Source organism: Phaenicophaeus curvirostris, chromosome 16 (genome assembly GCF_032191515.1).
Source record: "Phaenicophaeus curvirostris isolate KB17595 chromosome 16, BPBGC_Pcur_1.0, whole genome shotgun sequence".
Classification (NCBI taxonomy): domain Eukaryota; kingdom Metazoa; phylum Chordata; class Aves; order Cuculiformes; family Cuculidae; genus Phaenicophaeus; species Phaenicophaeus curvirostris.
This window is the reverse complement of record NC_091407.1, coordinates 10,134,211-10,153,994: the sequence shown is the minus strand read 5'-3', so window position 1 is coordinate 10,153,994 and position 19,784 is coordinate 10,134,211. Positions and strand designations below refer to the sequence as shown.

At 50.1% G+C, this 19,784-nt stretch overlaps 1 protein-coding gene across 1 annotated transcript in view; it reads right to left on the bottom strand.

The window, feature by feature from the left end:
• The window catches only part of HS3ST4 (heparan sulfate-glucosamine 3-sulfotransferase 4), a 61,430-nt gene extending 47,603 nt beyond the window's left edge, over window positions 1-13,827 (bottom strand). Inside the window, exon 1 of the mRNA XM_069869926.1 lies at window positions 13,014-13,827. Coding sequence (XP_069726027.1) covers window positions 13,014-13,603 — 590 coding nt within the window. The 5' untranslated portion in view covers window positions 13,604-13,827. The remainder of the gene's footprint in view (window positions 1-13,013) is intronic.
• Window positions 13,828-19,784: the final 5,957 nt, after the last annotated feature.

Genomic DNA, 19,784 nt, shown 5'->3' with positions numbered 1-19,784 from the left:
ATTTCCTCTCATCCACCTTTGACAACCACGTTGGCTGTTCGCCATCCAGGGGGAGCAGAGGAGGAATGCCGTGTGGCTCCCACCTCGCGTCCCGTGCCGGCTTCTGGCTCCCTCTCCACAACATGTCATCACGTCCCAGGCAAACAGCAGCGAAACACTGGCAGAAAAACAATTAGATTTAAATCTAGTTTCCTCTTTCTACTTTGCCTTCCTCTCTATGTAGATGCTTGTCGGTGTTGTAACTAATATGATTTGTGTTTAGCACAGTGTGAAACAAGAATGATTTATGGGTCTGTTAGCACTACACAGCTACCTGATGCCAGCGCAGCCCCCCAAAAGGGCACTCCAAGAGCAGACTGACGAGAGTCTTCTGGCATTACATGTAATTATTTGTATCCCTCGCCCACATAATCACTTTTATTCTGGCTCTTGTGATGCCTGTGTGCACTCCTTATACCATGCTGGGCTCTGCTTTGGGACCAGGACCCTTGACGAGCTCCAGACCCCAACAACATGCACCAGCCACTACTCGCACTGTTTCCATGAACTGATCTGCTGGGTTTAAATTGATATTTCAGTTCAGATTAACTTGTGCCTTCGCTAAAACAAATACGGGCTCAGACTCTGCATTTCATTACCAAAGCTAATGCAAAGGCTCTGCGTGCTTGGGAACTGCTCAGACCCAACTCCTTGAATGTGTTCAGAAGCCCAGCTTGTTCAAGGCTCGCTCAGTGACTTGGGCACCAAAGTCCTATTGGAAGTCTCTGCATCGGTCAGATTCTACCCATGGCTCTGAGAGCAGCTCTGCCAGCGAGGATCTTGCGCCTCTGCACTAGCAAGTGCCCTTCATCATTTCTTAATGCTGCCCCAAGAACATCCAGTGTCCTCGCCAACTTGGCAACCCGCCCCTGCGAAGCGGGGCAGACAATGTGCAGAGCCCCCTCCCTTTCCTCCAATGTATAACAAGAAGCCAAATGAAATAATGAAAGAAACTAATTTTAATGCCACAGAGGGAATAGTTTTATTGCTAAAGCAGCAAATAGAACTAATTGAATCCGCTCGGAAAAAAAAAAAAGGAGCAAAGGAAAGGAAAGGATAGGTGCAATGCACAGACAGAAAGGGCGAACTGGAGCCTGAATATTCATGGGCCTGGAACCTGCAAATCCTTGAATGCAAAATAACTTTATAACTGATAATACTGCCAACGGCAATGCATGCACGGTGCTGGAGAGAGTGAGTCAGGAACGTTTGCATTTACAACATATATTTTTTAAGTAATGGTATGGAACAAATTCTCGGGTTCATTACGCCGCTTTGCATCTCCTTTGTAAGACAAACCAGCCTGGGAGCAAGCACAGCAGCCAGTGCTGATGCCAAGCACAGGGTGAGACTGGGCAGGGCTGCCTGCGGGTGGGCAGCAGCGCCCGGGGAGCTCCATCACCCCATGGTGCCACCTTCATGGGCAGCACCCACCCACCAGGGACAGGCAGGGGAGCAGGCAGCACCCTGCTGGATTCGGGGGCTGCAGAGGCAGCTGCGATGCCCTGTTCCTCCCGCATGGCTGTTCTGCAGAGCCAGGGCACTTCATCCCAAATCACTTCCCATCTCACATGCCACCAGTTAAACCTGCCACAAGCTTTTAGACATGCTGTATTCAGTGAGCCTTAATTTTCAGTGGCAACGTATATATTAATGTAGGGGGCTGCATTTTAATTAAGGCAGCATTCATGTTCTTCATTACAATACTAAGTCATCCAGCAAGAAACACCAAAGATATAAATCCTGTTAATGAAGGAGCTACGTATTCTGCACTGTACACTTATGCACAGAGGCACCAACATACAAAACGACTGTGACATGAAGTGCATAGGGGTGCTCTGGGAGAAAAATTGGATTAGAAATGCAATTTATACTCTGAAGGGCCACACAATATTCATTCGGCACCACCGCAGCTGTAGGCCCCGAATCTGCATCCCAAATAGCAAACAGTCCCTTGTACCTCAATCTACTTTCCCCTCCCCTAGAGAACACGGGGCACAACTCAGCTTCCTGCGTTTGTTGGTGGGGTTGTGCAACACCCAAGCTCCTCCTGGCCCCCGATGCCTGTGAGGGGAAGCTCTGCAGCGGGGACCCTTGGGCGGCAGGCGAGGAGGGACCCTTCCCCTCGCCGAGCTCCTGCGGGCACTGCACACCCAGAAACACCAGTGACTAGGGCTGAGCTCTCCCCAAGCTCACTGGAAGACACAACCACGGGATGAAATCCACCTCTCTGCAGCTCCCCCAGCTGCTCCCTGTGCCAGCATCCCAAATCCTCGCCCTCTGGGCATAGCAAAGGACTTCATGCTCTCCTCTGCCTGCAATGAGCAAAAGCCAATAGTGGGCATTGGCAGAGCCACAGTGGGACACGTCTCACCAAGTTACTCAGGGGAAGAACATGAAAACAGGCAGCAGAAGTGTTGCACACATCGCGGTGCCCTGGGGGGACTCAGTCAGCAGGAATCCCCTCTCCCCAAACCATCCTTCTAACTGCAGTCAGCAGCTTTGAACTTAAACAGTGACAAAGGAGCTCTTTAAGCACCCTGGCAATAGGAAAGCACTTTCTCACCATTGCCTGTTGCAAAAAAATAGCTGAAGAATTTGTGTCCAGGATTTCCAAATGAGCCAGTCCATAGCAGAGACACGGATGGTCTCCCACAGAGACAACCGCATCTCCAGACGAGAGTGTTTCAGAATATTATGTGGGGACAGGGTAATAATAAAACACCTTGATGTAACTTTACCAGCAGTGGCTCTAGCAGAAAAGCCTGTAATGATCTAATAACACATTTCCCCTGCTGCCACGCCAGCCTAGAGAAATCCAGGGTAGTTGGAGCCTTAAATCCATCCCAGCTCTTCCTTTGTCGTTAATTGTTAGGCTATTTGTATTACATGTTTTACATATCAAATAGACTCCAATTTCATGGTGGGCTAGACTGCAGAAATGCCTCTTTTAATCTTTTTAATTCTAAAGTAGTATAAAACTTTAATATTTTCTAATAGAGTATACATTTACTCACATCTAACAATATCACTACAATTTAAGAGCAATAAAAGTCAAGCTCCCGTCTGTATGATAAGCTTGCAGCTTTATTTCCGAAGTTCAATCAGTTAACCTAGGAGAGCAATAGCTTCCCTACAATGAGTAACGATGCAGAATAATATTTAGATAGAGATAAAACCTTTTTGCATAGGAAATTGCATTGCGATTTGCTGGGTCTTAGAAATTCTCAGGGATATGTGCTAGTTTACCAGTGAAGTTATTGCCTCAGGCATTTTTCCACAGCACTTTGATTTTTCTGGGGGTTTCTGGAGGATTTGGAGCTGAGTAAGGAGCCATTATTGCTCCTGATCCAGGTGTGTGGAGCAGACCAGCTAAGTCACCCTCCCCATCACACCAGAGCCTCTTGGTTCACACCCAGACATTGGCTGCGGCGATTTGCCTTCCCGTATGTTTTTAATGGCTCAGGTGGAAGAGGCAGGGCCCTTTCCTGGGGTACCTCTTTCCCCCCGCGTGTCTCCCGTCTCTGCAGGCCCCCAGCCTCAGGGCACAGAATCACACACAATGTCCCGAGTTGGAAGGGACCCACAAGGATCATCAAGTCCGACTCCTGTCCCTGCACAGGACAACCACAAAATTTACACCACGTGTCTGAGAAAGCTGCAGAGCAGAGGCAGCCGTTAGTCGTTAGGGATGAACACGGTTCACATAAATAGCAGAGAAATCAGCCAGAAGGTGCAAGTGCTGACGGTACAGGGTGAGTGGCAACAGGATCAATGCCGGTGCTCCCTGCGGCACAGACCAAGTGGGGATGAACCAAAGAGCAATTAAAGACCTCCAGCAACTTCAGGATCCATGATCTGCCACCAGCATCTCATGAGTCAGCACCTCACACTTTAAAGGGTTGGTTTGGTTTTAAACAAGCGGGACAGGACCGGAGTATTTCACAGTTAACATCCTGCCCAGGTGATGCAGCCCCTCCTCCCACAGGGGAGCCAGGAGGTGGCTGTTCCCCTTTCTGTCATTCGGAGGGGATCCTGCATGAGTCCCCGGGTCACAGGGGTGCCCAGAGGAGCCGGTGCCTCCCTGCAGCTGGAGATACCCAGCTCAGGTGGGTTTGTCTTTTCCTCGGCTGGGCAATGACAGCTCCTGCTGTTGGCTGCTGAATCCAAATGTGAATTTAACACACGCTTCCACCACTGACGTTGGCTTTCCATGAGAGTGCTCACCACTCGGCTTAATTATATGAATGTCCATCAAGAGCAAATAGAGAAAGGGCAGCGCTGAGGCTGAAATAAAGTTATTTGCAGATGTGGATGAATACTAATAGAAAGTATATTATATTACTGTACCCATATCCATGCAAGATGAAAGGAAATGTGCTCTAAAACAAAGAAGAGCTGCAAGTTCGGGCTACCAGAGCAACGTTGCTTTGCTTGGATCTAAAATGATTACTCGCTAATAAAGGAGGGGGCCAAGTCCACTCCAGCCTGGCTCTGGAGGGAACGGAAATCAGGTTTTGGCTTGAAATGTGTTACAGCAATCTCCATAATACAAAATACAGTCTGGCAGATGGAGTTATTTTTATCCAAAGCCAATTCTTTTTAGTAGGTCTGTGGTTATAACTGATGTCCCTTTGCTATTTCCTCTTCCTCCCAACTCCCCTGCCTCAGTTTCTCCAAGGAACTGATGAGATTGGAGCAGACAAACGTGGGTATATTTTGGGAGGATCCTACATCACTTAGCTGTAAAAATCACTTGTGAATTTTGCATCCACCCTCAGCGTTTGGCCTGTTTATATTGCCAAATAAATTCTTTAAAGAAGCACTGTACTTCACAGGAGAGCTTGTCAAGGTAAATACCTTCATTTACATAAAATGTGACTAGCGATTGAAATGTTAAAGCCATAAAGAGCAAGTTTATGATCCATCCTCAATGCCTAGATGTGTAATATGACAAGGGGGAAAGCAGCGCGCCTTGCAACATTTGCTAAATTGGTGTGTTGACTCTAGGGATGGAAATGGGAGATTTGAAAAAGCAGGTTGGAGGGCTTTTTTTTGAGGTTTTTTTTTTCTTTTTTTTTTTCTCCATAAATATTAATCCTTTTCAGAACCTTCAAACAGCTGGCTCTTAAATACTCTCCTTCAGCTTGGAAACAGCAGCCAGCTAAATAAACAAGTAGATGGCTGGGTAGGGACCTGTGTGGGAAGGAGCTGCCTGGCACACGTGGCTCCAGAGCTGCTCACCTTGGGTTACGGCACAGGACCCCGCAGGGAAGGGGTTCCTGGCCGTGCACCCCCACGCACTGCTGCGCCTGAAACAGTGGAAGCAGAAAGCGGTGCCCACATGCCATAATGTGTAGAGCAAAGTTCTGAGAACCAGCTCGTGCTCTGCCGTCAGCAGGGAGGATGGCATGGGGCTGAGCTGCTCCTGGCACACGCCACAGGGACTGATCCTGCCTGGCCTCTCTAACTCCTGCAGCCCAGCAGCAAAGGCAAGGTTGACCCTGTGCCTTGCATCCAGACAGTAGTTTCTCCCTGTGATTGCAAAGACTCTTATAATTTAAGGTTTTCTTTAAAATTTTTTTAAATGGAGGGAAAACCAATTGAAACCACTTCAAATCCTAAATAATACTTCTAAAAAAAGTGAATAAAAAGGTTAAAATGTTCTGCTGCCTACATACACACCACAGTGAATTATAATATCAACACTTAACGCTCTGGAAAGTTTGATAGTGCATGTTCCTCACCTGAACTCAGTACGAACATTGCCACCATTCATTCACACTCATACCCTTCTCAATTCATTGAAACCACTTCAAGCAAAAATCATTGGAAAGAAATTACCTCTGTGTATTACACCCCGAGCAGCGAGAGATGTCCCACCATGAGCCTCTCCAGCCCCCAAAGCAATAAAATTTCTGCTGAAGTGGATGATATAATGACTTGGGGAAAAGAAGTCCCCATGACAACAAAAGGTAAGAGAAATCCATGAAAAGCAAAAGCCTCCGACCTCTCTCGATACAAGGTGTCACCAATTTGTGCTGGAATTCTCACTTAGAAAATCAAAAGCCTTTGTCCATAACTTCCTTTGAGAACCTGTTGTTCCTTCTTTGCTAGTCTGAGCTTTGAACAGAGCAGAACGAGCCGCGCTAAATCAGAAACCGAGCAGGGTTTGAAATGATGAGCCTGATGTGTGAACACAACCAACTGACTCTACCTTTCTCTTTTCCAAGGGGACTGTTTTTCCACTAGGCCTATTTCAGGGGGTTTCTGTAGCATCTACATGCTTGAGCGACGCCCCAGATGTTACCAGAAGAGGCACCTCTGCCTTGCCTGGCTGGTGTGCCGAGCCCTGGGTTCACAACCCTCCCAAGCGCTTCTGCTGGGAGGCAGGTGCTGGTCCCATCGGCGTGGTCCAGGCACACGGTGGGGCTCGGAGGGGAGGGGGGCAGCACCCAGCTGGGTGTTGGGGTGGGATGTGGTGCTGGTGCACCCCCTCTCCATGCTGCCAAGAGACTGGTGCCAGCTGCTGCCCTGCCAGGGCTGAGCAGGATGGGTGCGCACGGACTGCCAAGGCTGCCTGCCTGCTCCCACCAGCTCTCGGCATGGCCTGCCCACCCGTGCCTGCAAACAAATACATTTTCCAAGGAGGCAGAATCAGTGACCAGCTCTGCAGGAGTGGGCACTCCAGAGCTCACCCCTGCCAGCGTGTTGTGCCTCACACTTCTCCTGCTCTCTTTGCAAGATGAGCAGGCACAGCATGGAGGGGCTGCGGGTGCTGAAAGCAGTTGCCATTCCCATGGCTACAATCGAGTAGCCTGTGGATAACTATCATCAGGTGTTAGAACACTGCAAAGAGGCCCAGTTCTTTATGGTGTCCCATCCCTTGAGCTGGAGCTGAGCAAAAAGGTTGGGAGCAGACTGCTGCGCAGCAAGGGTGGAGAGTGGGCTCCCCTGGCCCAGCACATAGGAGACCCTCGGCTCTGGAACACAGTGGATTCACTCTAGTAGCTCTGGGTGCAGAAAAAAAATCTATGCCTGATGTTGTAGCAGGCCCTCTCCATCCTCAAGACAGGTGAAATACAGGGACCAACGAGCAGAAAGCCTGGCCCCTGCTCACAGCCTCCCGCCTGTAGTTCAGATCAGCCCAGACCCTCTGCCAGCTTAACCGAGAGCTGGAGCTGGGTGATGCGGCTCACCTGGGCTTGCTTTACATGGAAGACTTAGGCTAGAAAACACAGTGCACATGTAGGAGCTGACCCAGACAAACAGTTTAGGAAAGGCGAAGGGGACAAGGTATTGAAAGATCTATGTTACATGGAAATACTCGTACAGCCTTCAACCCAGATTAATCCCAATGCGCTGGATCCCCAGAGGAGGGCGGGCAGCTGAGTCACTCCATTTCAGCAAAAGCCAACTCGCAGCAGGTCCCACTAAAAAAAATCAATACCCTTTCCCCAAGTTCCCAGAAGTGCAGAGGGCACAGTGCAGTGGGGGAGCCTTTAGCAGAGAAAGACAGCAGTCGCCAGGCTTTTGCAGTGGTGCCTGTCATTAGCAGCAACCCTCGATCCATCCATCCGCGGTGGGTGTTCCTGCAGTGCCCATCAGCACAGGCTCACAGTGCTGATGGAAGTGCTTTGATTTTCTGAATATCCTGAGCTGATCGGAGGGGCACAAGCATTACCCAGCAACACAATTACAGCTCACAGTGAGGGCCACGTCGTGTGGGACCGAGGCTGAAGTGGCACCAAGCTATTGCTGACCAGCGGCTCTTAAGAGATGCTGCAGGGGGGTCTCATCACACAATCCTCGGACACAACCAGCACCGTTTCTGTCAGCAGCCACTGTGGCAAGAGCTGGGAACTCTGCGGTAGGATCAGACCCGGTGCACACAGAGACGGCCCCACCATGTGCGGCAGGAGGGAAGGTGAGATGGTGCACAGCCCCAGGAGGGGCAGAGCCTGTTACAGTGATAACGGTGCTTGACAGCCGCTTCCCCAGTACAGATGAGTTTAATGTCCACAGAGACACAACTGAGAGCCCTGGCTCCACAGCCACAGCCAGATGCTCTTTGGAACCGCTGGCTGGAGAGCAGGTTTATTACTGGGAGAAGAGCTCCCTGTCATGGTATTGTTCATTATCTGTGCGAGGATAGCAGCTCATGGAACAACACGCAGGCCTGTTAACAAAGAACGCTCCACAAAAACCCAGACAGGCGGTGAAAATAGCATTAGGCATGCAAATCATTTCATTGCCTGTCATGGTGAGCTCCCCGCAGCGGGGCCACTCCTCGTAAGGCTGTGCCCCTGAGTACAGGCTCAGCGTGCAGAGACTAGGGCAGGGTGAGAGGAACACGATCTAATCACAGAGACAGTGCTGCAGCTTCTCTGTGGAGGCTCCGCCGAGAGGGAGGCAAGAAGGAAACCAATGTGCATGTACATGTAGAATTTAACACCTGGTCATTTGGAATAATCTTCAAATTGGCGAACTTTAAAACGCCAGAATTTTAAGTTCACCTCTGTCAGACACTTTACATTGTGGAGATGGTGTTTTTGTTAAAACTTCAGATTTGTTTTGAAAATACTGTTATGAATCTTCACTTCTCTGCAAAATATAGGATGTTGAGACAGCCTTGAAAATGTGAATGGACAAAACCAAACCACCTCACAATGCTGAGCCTGTGGGCAGCTGGACACAGTGGACTGGGAGCACTGGACTGTTCCAATCAGGTCAGAGCCACCAAGATGCTAAGCCCTACTGTGCTGTCATTCACACCATCTGCCCCAGTGCTAAGAGTCCCCACACTCTTCACACAACCACCCGAAAGCACTTCTCCAGCACCTCCAGAGCAGCCACCAGCAGCGTCTGAGGATCGGGAGGCATCAGTGTCTGCACATGTGAAACCATCCCACTGCTGAAACCCCTGGCAGCAGGCCAGTGCTTCATCTGTGCGATGCCAACAGGATCAGCTCCTGCTCCCCTCCAGCTGCATAAAGACACCCACAACCATATCAAAACCAGGGCTCCCTTGTAGATCCCAGGTCCAGCCCTCCAGTATGTGGCCTCTCCAACAGCCATCACAGCAGAGGCAAACCAAGGCCTCCAGCACCACAAGGTGACAAACCTGTCCAAATATTGGGCACTGTGGGCAGTTTGAAGTTCCCATTATCTACAAAATCCTCTCATGCTTTTGCACGCTTGTTTCATGGCCAGGCAAGGAACTCAGGCATATCCCAGGTGCTGCTTCTGTTTGTGCTGGTGATGACCATTTGTAGATGCAATCTAAATTCCTTCTACGCTCAGTGGCCTCCAAAGCCTCCCTGTCGTTCTACTGTCCTTGCTACACTGTCAAAAAGGCTCTCACAATTAGTTTCCAACTGCAGGATAGCTCGGGGCAGAGCTCACAGCATGGGACATGCCTACTGAGGCGTGAGCATCATGCAGGAGAGAGCACATTGCCTGTGCAAATGCCTCTGGCCCAGCCTAGCAGAGGGGTTACCTGTGCATGGGCTACATGGGCAGCAAGAGCTGCCCTGGGTGTGCAAGGGAACAGAAGGACACTCGGGTTTTGGCTAAAAATCAGCAACAGTTCCTACAGGGAAGGATGATGTACCCTGTGGTTTAGAAGAAATGAGCAGGTAAAAAAAAACTGCCAGCAACTTCCAAAGGAAAGACACATACCTGCTCCTTGCCACAACCTTTGTCTGTGGTGGGACATGGCAAGAGATGAAGTCAGCAAAGGTCAACAACACCAAAGATAATGTTTTTACTGCCAGGTATCAGTGTCCTGGGCTTAAAAGAGAGACCTGGAGATACACAAATAACACAAAGACTAGAGAGAAGTACTGCTGTTCTGTTAACTAAAGGAAAGGTTAAAAATCACTTTCCAATCAGTCTTTTACACGTGGTTTGAGAGCAGCCAAGTTACGTTCCACATTAAGAAGAAAAAAAAAAGCAGCTAGGAAATTTGTGAAGAAAAGTTCATATCCATGGAGGTATTCAGCGCAGTTTGAGGAAAGCTGCAACACCAAACCTGTCCTTCAGACCACCCAGCATTAGGACGGAGGGAATCACAAATTACAACTACACAAACAATGCTGGCAGTGCAACACTAACCAAACAAAAAACAACCTTTTGACCCCGTTTGTATTAGCACATAGGGAGGAAGACCTTAGTTCAGTGATTTCTATGTAACTTTGACTGCAGAGCTAAAGCAGTCACAGTCAGCACAGCTTTCCCTAAAGGTTACCTGGAAAACAGCGTAGCCTGCAGAGGGCTGGGGTACCAGGCTTGCCGTGCTGCCCCAGCCAACAGGCAGCAAGTGATTTTTGTGCTAACTTCACCCTCTGACTGCTGTCCTGACAGAGATCCTAGACAGGGGTTTACAGATAGCTGACTTCAAAGCAGCAGAGACATGAATAACACAGCATGGGACACAACGGCTGCATTTAGGCACTGTCTCCATTTTACAGGCAGAGAAACTAAGTTGGGGAAAGTGCTCTGACAGCAGCACTTCTCTGTGTTAGCAGGGTTTGGGCCAGATCATGGGCTTCTCTTCTCTAGGGCTCTGCCAGACTGGAAGATACTCTCTGTACTGGGTGATAAAGCAAGGAATGCTGAGGGTCTGTTGTTCCCTTATTTCAATACTTAGGAAAAAAATTGACAGTATTAAAAGCTAACAGTTTATAATACATGAAGAGAAGTGTTATAAGCCAAATATAAACAAGCGATAGAAGTCACTGTAAGGACGTGCTGGTATAAACACTTCAATGGTTACTTCTTTGCTTAAAGAAAACTGTCATTTTTGTGGATATAAAAACCTCCAATTGCTCTACCTGGGACACAGCTGCAAGCAGCCAGCCTTGCCGGTGCACTCAATCAGGTAATCTCAGAGAAGGTCAGGAAGAAATAGCTGCAAGCATGGATAGTGATCTTCTCCCTCTGTTTTTGCTTAGTATTTTTACAGCACCTAGCGTGCCAGCCTCCTGATCCGTGACAGCCGCCCAGCCCAGCCGCAGTACGGCACCCGGGGAAGCCTGCCGGTCCCACGGAGGAATGGGCCACCAGCACTGCCCACCCCGTGTTCTGGGACAGGTCTCAGCAAAGCTAAAAGCCTTTGCAAGGAGAAAGGAGAAGCAAGCAGTTTGGGTTGAGCAGGTGAATGGCTTAGGAAAAGGGCTTTAGGTTAAACAATCAGGGTAAAACCTCACTGGGAATGAAGCAGTGGTGTCATTACTTACCCTATGACCAGAGAATCCATTCCCCAGCCTACTCTGCCCAGGACCCTCACCAACCAGCTCTGACCCAGCCTTTTCTTGTTCCACCTCTCTACCGGTGCAACACAGACAGCACCAGCGCTAGAAAGCATCTGAACAAACCACAGAACTGCTGCAGGGATGACAAATTTCAAAATGCATTCTGCAAATGAAACCCTGTGTGTGTCTTCTACTCCACGAGAGGAGTCTCACCCTCTCTCGCCCTTTTCTTGTAGCATGACTTTAAAGATGAAAAAGCAGCTGCTTGCCATATTCAGTGCTTGATCTTCTGCCTATTTTGAATAAAACTAAACCATTTTATATGCCACTTTCTACCTCTTCTAGCAAATTTCTAAACTTATTTTTCAAAGCAAGCCTTTCCTGCAGGAAAATTCAGTAAATAAGACACAGTGTCTGAAATTGTATATATAAACACAATAACCACACTCAATCCTTTATTCATTCCCCATGCTAGTGTGGCGTACTGAAAACACTCTTGGAGACAAATGCGCTTTCCCAGTGCTAATCTCCAGTTTATTGAAGTCCCTCAAGAAAATCCCTCAGCCTTTTAACAAAGCCAAGTGGATGCTACCCCAAATAAGTGTCATGAAGACTTTGCCTCCACAATTGCCACAGAAAATTGCCTGTTCCTCACTTATAAATGCTGTTGACATGAAGATTGTGCACTCTATTTTAATGAGGAGAGACTAGATAATCCAAGCAATAACCAACTTGCTGCCTCTATTTTTCCCTTTGCACAGCAGCTAAACAACCACCATACTAAGCCCAACAAAAAGAAAGAACTTTATCAGTCTCACCACAGACTATTTCTCATAAGGAAACCAGCATGGGTTGCTTTTAACCATAAACCAAAGAGCTCCCAGTAATTTGCAAGTTTCACTGACATACTGCGTTCTTTTTAGTTTGGAGATTTTTAGAGAGATGGAGATAAAAATTAAAACCTCAGCCACTGCAATTCATTGATTTGCTAAACCCGCCAAGATACTTAACACCTCATTACTGCAGTCCAGTATTTTCTAATAGTGAGGGCTCCTACCATAAGACTCCCTTAAAATGTTACGCTATGTCAGACAACAACGCTTAGTGTCTTCTTCATAAGCAGAATTAGCTCTTGTCACTGGAAAAAAACTTTCTGACGTGGAACTTGTTGAATAAAGAGTAAATTTGCAAAGAGAACCCTGCAGCTTGTATGAAAGCAGGTACCCTTTTTCACTTCAAAGCTCGTAGCATCACCTGGAACAACTCACAACCTTGTTTATTTCAGTAATTATTAATTACTGACCTATTTAGAGGTGTCTTACACCAAACGCAGCTGAACTGCTACAGTCTGCTTAAGCGCTCTGTGCACAGGAGTTTCGAAGAGGGATGTTTTTACACATTTTCTGCCTTCCCACCAGAACGCTGCATTTTAAATCACCACAGTTGTCAGGCGAGGCACCTACGCGCTCACCCGGCCTGCCCTGACAGCGCGGTTCGGCTGTCGCACCCTGCACCCTCCGTGGCCCCAGGCTGCCATCCCGGTACCCGCCACAACCCCCACCATCACACGGGGCCATCCCCGGAGTCCCCGGGACCCACACCCCAGCCACCCTCCGGGGCTCTCCGGTACCCCCAGGATCCCCCACCCTGGCACACCCCAACACGCATCCCATGTTGCCCCTCACCGCCGTCGGGTCACCTCACGGGTCGCGCCCTCACCTGTACCACTCCAGCCCCTTCTCGTAGTTCCTGTCGAAGAAATGGGGCTCGGTGCCCACGGCGCGCACGTCGGGGTGCGCCCGGATGGCTTCCAGCAGCGCCCGCGTCCCCCCCTTCTTCACCCCGATGATCAGGGCTTGCGGCAGCCGCTTCTCCCCGTAGTCCGGCGTGGTGCTGCTGCCGCCGCCGCGGCTCCCGGGGCTGCCGGCCCTGCTCAGCTCCTCGTCCGTGGTGCTCGACTCCTGCGGGTCCCTCTCGAAGGCTCCGCTGGGCGCCGTGATCACCTCCCCCGGGGCCAGCGGGGTCCGCAGCCAGGCGCCCGCCGCCCCTTCGCGGCTGCCGTTGGAGGCCCGGGTCGGGGCGGCGGAGGGGGCCGGGGCGCTGCCCGGGGGCGCGGCGGGGGGGCGCGGGGCCGCCGTACCGGGCAGCGCGGCCGGGGAGCGCAGGGCGGCCGGGCCGGTGCCCCCCATGAGGCTGTAACACAGGTAGGTGAGGCAGAGCGAGAGGCTGCACATGCAGAGCAGCTTCCGCGCCGGGGGCACCTTAGAGCCGCGCCCGCCCGGCACCCCCGGCTGGGCGGGGGGGGACATGGCTGCTCCCCGCTCCTCGCCCCGGGCACCGGGCGCACATGGTGTCAGCCGCCGCCCGGCCGCCCCGGCCGCATGGGGCGCCGCCGCCCTCCCGCCCCGCCGCCGCCGGGGGGGAGCCCCGCATGGCACGGTCGCCGCCGGCCCCGCGCCGGGCACCGGGGCGCCTGGGGCTCAGCGCGGCCGCGCTCCGGCGCCGCCGGCTCCGCACTGTAGCCGCCCCGAGTTCCTGCTGCTAAACTTTGTGCCGGGTGGGAGGCGGGAGAGCGCGCTCCCGGCGCGGGGAGGGCCCGCCCCCGCCCCCGCGGCCGAGAGCGCGCAGGGCGCCGCGCCGGCACCGCGCGAGCCGCCGTCAGCACCGCGGACAGAGATCAGCACCGCGGACAGCGGCAGGGGGCGCCGCGCTGGGCTCGGGTCCCCCACCGCGGGAGGTGGCGGGGGCCACAGCCCTGCTGAGCCCCGGGTGGCTCCAGACAGCCCCACACCCCACCCGCTGCCCAGAGCCAACCTCTGCACCACATCCACCCCTTGCCAGTGCTTGCGGCCACAGGGAAGGCACGAGTCCCAAGGGCAGGAAGCAGTGGCAGCTATCCTCTACATATCTGTCTTCTACTCGGCAGAAATCACCATGACAGAGCTCCTTGACCCCTTGCCCCAGCCTGCCCCCATCCAAAAGCACATTCTAAATTGTCACTCTCTCGCCCCACTGTCTCCAGCCCACGGCTCCTGCCCAAATCCTCCACCTCCCTGAAAAGAAATGCCCAGACAAGTCCTCTGTGACAACCTTCATGCACCAGGGCTGAGGTGCATTGGCTGTGGCCATCTGAGGATCTGGAGCAGAGTGGATGGGTTTCATAGTGCAGCCTGCTGCTTCCAGGGAGCTTGGGGAGAGATGCCAGACTGTGACCAGGGGCAGGCAGTAGCTTGTTTGCTGGTAGAGCAGAGATAAGAGCCATTTGGAGCATGAAGAGTTCATAATTTAGGTGCCAGGAGCTGCACTAGTAGGTGAGGTGAATTGTACTCTCACATGCTGCTCTTCTGGGAACACTGTCCCCAGCCTTGGTGGAGTGGAGCAAGTTGGGCCTGAGAGCCTCTCTCCTCACAGTTTTTCTGGAGCAACTTCCACCTCTCCCCAACACCACATTTTGGCACTTCCACCTCCAATTCTCAACTTTGGCTCTAGCAAGGGTTTTGTGAGGGGAAGAATTACTTTATTGTCTCTCAGCTTCCTCCTGTCCCTTATTTTGGGGTCTCCTAGGAGTCTCTCCCTCATAGATGTTCCCCTGTGGCATTAGGACACATCACAGCTCTTGGCATCCTGGCCCCCCCTAGCAGAACATTGCTGGCATTCCTATGGTACAGAGGAGAAATGACGAACGCATTTGGTAAAGCCTGTGCAGGTGTACAAGCAATGATCTAATCTTTTACATCTGAACTGCTACCCCCAAATGACCAGTGACGCCTGAATGCTGCAGATCACCCAAAAAGGCAACATCTGATCCAGGTGGCAAAAGCTGCAGGCTAGCTGCATGTTAACACATATGAGGGTTGCAGCTGGGCTCCTGAGCAAGTGCTGAGTACATGGCTTTTACAGGGGACCAGATTTTACAGGGGAAGTCCAGGGACTGCTCCAAACCTTGCTGTTGCTGTGTGAAGCTCAGCAGGGAACGTCTCAGAGCAATGTGCCATTGAGTCTCAGCTACGCTCGGTCTCATGGCAAAAGCAACATTTGAAAAAAAAAAAAAATTAAGTGCCAATATTAACTACATCCAGAGCTGAGAAAAACATTAATCGAAACAGAGAAAGAGCACAGACTTTTCCCATAATGAACAAAAGCTCAATGCTGCTCTCAGCTGGACATGTGTTCTCTCTGTGCAGCTCCAGTTCCAATAGAGATTATTCCTTCAGAATATATTTTTTATGGTACACATGAGACCTCTGAAATGCAGTGTCTTGTGTCCTGTAAATCATTTCCTGTAACTCGTGGATTCCTTTTCAACTGCATTACGGTAATGTGACTGTTAAGGGACTAACTTGAACTGACAGAAGCAAAGCCTCGCATCCCTCACTCACAGCTTCCTACTTCTGTGTTCAGAGGCGGCTGTGCAGCCCCTGCCCCCCTGCCTGGAGGTGTCCCAGGAGCTCTATGGAGCCCCCTGGGGAGGCAGGTGGTCCCCGCGCTGGACAAGCTGAGCCCACAGAAAGGTGGCTGCAAATACAGCAATCGGTCTCTAACCTTAAATGGAAACCCTGAGTAATTGTCGTATGGGTCATTGTAGAGGGAAGCAGACACTGCAGGACTGGGGACAAACTGATCTTCTCAGGAAGCCCTGAGCAGAGGGGGTCTACTCTGCTGCTCTGCTTAGCTTGTGCATATATCCTTTCACCTAACTTTTATAATATGTATAGATCTACCTTGAGAGAGAGGAATCCTCCTCATACGTGGGGATATGTTTATTCCAAATTGGAGAATCCTCAGAGTCTACTGGTGTCAATAAGCCTGCTCTTGAGTTTCCCAATAGCATTCACACACCAAAAAAAAAAAAAGTTTTCTGTTCCAAAAGTATAAGATAAACCTCAAAACAGACACTATTTAATGAAGTCACAGTGCTTTGGTCTTTCTTATACTGAGCACACATTTAAACTGCAGTGCTTAGCAAAGTGCCCTGGTTTGACATCCTCATGTCTCTTCTCCTGTGATGTGCTGCACAGAAGACTAATAGGATTTGCAGGCAAATCATACATAACGGGAAGACTATTTCTTCTTGGGCACCAGCTTCCAGCCCAGAAATTTTACAACCAGAATGTAAGGCCCTTTAAAACAAATGGTTTAGCCTTAAATGCCTGCTGCCTGGGCTCTGACTGTTTTATTCATCATAGAATGTGCATTTCTCCTGTATGGATGTCAAACACATCCATGAGCAGATTTGAGTGTTATCCAAGCATCTCGTGGTGTTCAGCCAGGGGATGCAATAGGAGCTGATGGAGTGTAACACTTTATTTGACAGTTCTGCTTTTAAAGGCTTGTGTATTTACACTGCGTACCTGCACACTTCTGTTCACTTTAATTAGCAATAAAAGTGCTTGATTCCAAGTGCAGCCAGCAGTAGATCCACAGCCCATGGCCCAACAGCCCAAATCTCCCCAACTAGCACACACAAAAGTGTGGGGGGGGAGGGGATAAATCTCTGGAGGGCAAGGGGGCCCAAGAAATCTGGTTAAAATTCAAGGATCTCACTCTCCAAGCTTAGGGGTGACCCACCCCAATAAAGAGGAAGGCAGACAAAACCACTGTGAGGACTGCATGGATGAACAAGGAGCCCCTGGATGAACTAAAACATAGAAAAAAAAGGAAGCCTACAGAGGGTAGAAGCAAGGGCAAGCAGCCTGGGAGGAATACAGAGATATTGTCCTAGCAGCCAGGGAAGCTAACGTGCTGATAGAATTGAATCTGGCCAGAGACATCAAAGACAACAAGTAAAGGCTCTATCAGCAATAAAAGGGAGACTAGGGAAAATGTGGGCCCATTCTGTAAGGAAATGGGAGACCTGGTTACACAGAATATAGAGAAGGCTGAGGTACTCAAAGAACTTTTTGCCTCAGTTTTCACTAGCAAGTACAGGAATTGATTGAGAGCAGCCCTGAGGAGGAAGGACTTGGGTGTGCTGGTTGATGAGAAGCTCAATATAACTGGAACATGGAGAACATGCTTATGACAAACTCACCTCCAAAGGGACAACAGCACTGAGATTTGTGCCAAACTCTCGTTTATGGTGACACATGACACCAGCTGGGAGCACTTCCCTGCACCAGGTGGTAGGGGCTGACTCTGTACCTGCTAAAGGGAAGACTCTGATTGGAGCCAGTTTTACTACATAATAGACTGCAAAGCCCTTTCTGGGATATTGCTGCACCTCCAAGGAGTAGAAGAATCACTCACCCTTGGTTGGTGCTGTGCAAAGGCTGATGGCCTGGCTTATGAAGGGGAAGCAGAACTCTGCTCCAAGGCATGGATGGGTGAGGGTTGACTCATTTGTTGTTCAGACACAGGAACATCCACCACTCTCATCCCCTCTGCTCCACAAACATAAATGGGAGAGGAACGGGCAGAGTCAATCTCCAAGGACAGCCTCCAGACTGAAAAGCCCATCGGATGGGACCTGACATTTAGCGAAGGGAGAGAAGGGCTGGGGATGAGCAGATGAGCACCAAGGAAGGAGGAAAAATGGCCTCAGATAACAGGCAGCACTGGCACAAAAACAAAGAGGTATGAATTGGCACAAACACATTTTGGCTGTAAATCAGACAGCTTCTAACTGTGGGAGAAATGTTGTTCTGGAACAGATTCCTGAAAGGAGTATTGGGGGCAAGGCATGCAATTAGTTTTAAGATTGAGTTTGAAATGGACTTTATAACATGGTTGCCAGCAATTGCAGGGAAATGGGATTTGATGGCCCAAGCTGTCCCTTCCAGTTCTACGCTCCTGTTATGATTCACCAGCACCAATCTGAGAAGAAGACCTCAGACAGGAAAGGGCTCGTTAATCTGTCAAAGGCTTAACAAGACCCATTGATGGGAAGATGGAATTGGACACATTTGAGTGAAATGAAATGCGTGTATTTTAACAGGGACAGTAATTTCCTTTTTAATAATTTGTGAAGAAATATGGCAAGTTACCTCTCTTGGAAGGCTTTACACTGAGGCTGAAAGTCTTTTGAAAGAGATGGTCCTACTGGGCCAAGCTGGAAGCCAGAATGCAGGCCCTGCAGGGAAGTCTCTGGCCTGTGATGCTCTGATGCCGTTAGCCCAATATTGCTTCTGTTAAGAAGAAAGCTTCCCAAGATTATTGCCTTTAATCCTTTTACCAACACTACAATACATTTTTTGAGAGGCTAACCTCGTTATTTACTTGTCATCAGAAACAGTGAAACGCCTTGAAAGGCGGTAGATTAATTCATACAGAGCCCTGTCTCCTTCAGGGAATGAATGAAGTTTGTAAACACATGCTGAATAGAAAACAAACAATAAAATGCAATGACATTTAAACTCCTGACCAAGAAGGCACTCAAGATGCTTTGCAGTGGCATTCCACATTGTCAAAACATTTTCCCATTCATGGAAACAACTTCAGGTTTAGAATAAGTGCTTGTTCTAATGGCTTAAAATAGTAGCTCCTGTGATCTAAACCATACAGCCCTGTAGCCCGCAACCCTCTTCCTTGCCTAAAATTAACAAAAAGTGGAAGAGCAGCATCTCTGGGCAAGCTGCTCAGAAACCACCCCCCCTCCCCCCTCACGTTTCCCTGCTGCATTGTTCACAGTTGCTATAAAAAAAGGGAACAGCTCTTAGACTTGGAAAAGTGTATGTGCAACAAATATGTTGTGGTACACGATTTATACAGTGAATAATCCTGAAAACATAGCCAGAGGGAAAGCCATTCAGTCTGAGAGGTGCATGCTGGCAGAGGCAATAGAGAAGGTTAGACAAGGGGCAATCACTGGTGACACAGGCATAGGAACAGACTCTGTGGTGCCTCGAGGTCCCACCAGCCCTTGAAGTCTGTCTCTGTCCCTGCATGACCAAAGATTGTAAAGATCCCTGGCTCCAGCCGTGTGTGCAGTCAGAGAGGTTGTGGCAAACACTGGGGGAAGCAGGGGCTTCTGGGCTCTCTTGTTTATGTTCTCACAGTTTTGATAAGCCAAACTTGGGAAAACTGTGGAAAGATTGAAGCCATGAATTTTCCTCCCATTGCTCTGCACCTGAATTACACATTTGCTCCCTCTAATCTGCCCCATGCTTGCAGCACAGGGGCTCTCTCCTCCCCCTTGTTTTTCCTACAAGCTGCCTGCTACTAACCTGGATCCATGTGAAACGATGGACAGAGCTGATCTTGCTTCTTCTTGGGGAGAAGCCCATCTGCAGACAATGAGGATGGAGAAACACAAAGGCTGAGGCCACCACACTCACAGCAAGCCCAGCCTGGGGCTGCACAGGGCTCAGCCCAACATCTGTCCCACTGAGGGGGGCTGCACAACGAGGCCAGGCTCTGCCATAGACAGAGGCTCAGACCTCTGGCTGCTCCCAAGCAACTTGCTCCCACCCCACAAGCCCCAGTTGTTGCTCAGGACCAAACCCTCCATTTCCTCACAGCTGCCCTTTGTCTCGCCAATAAGTACAGGAGCAT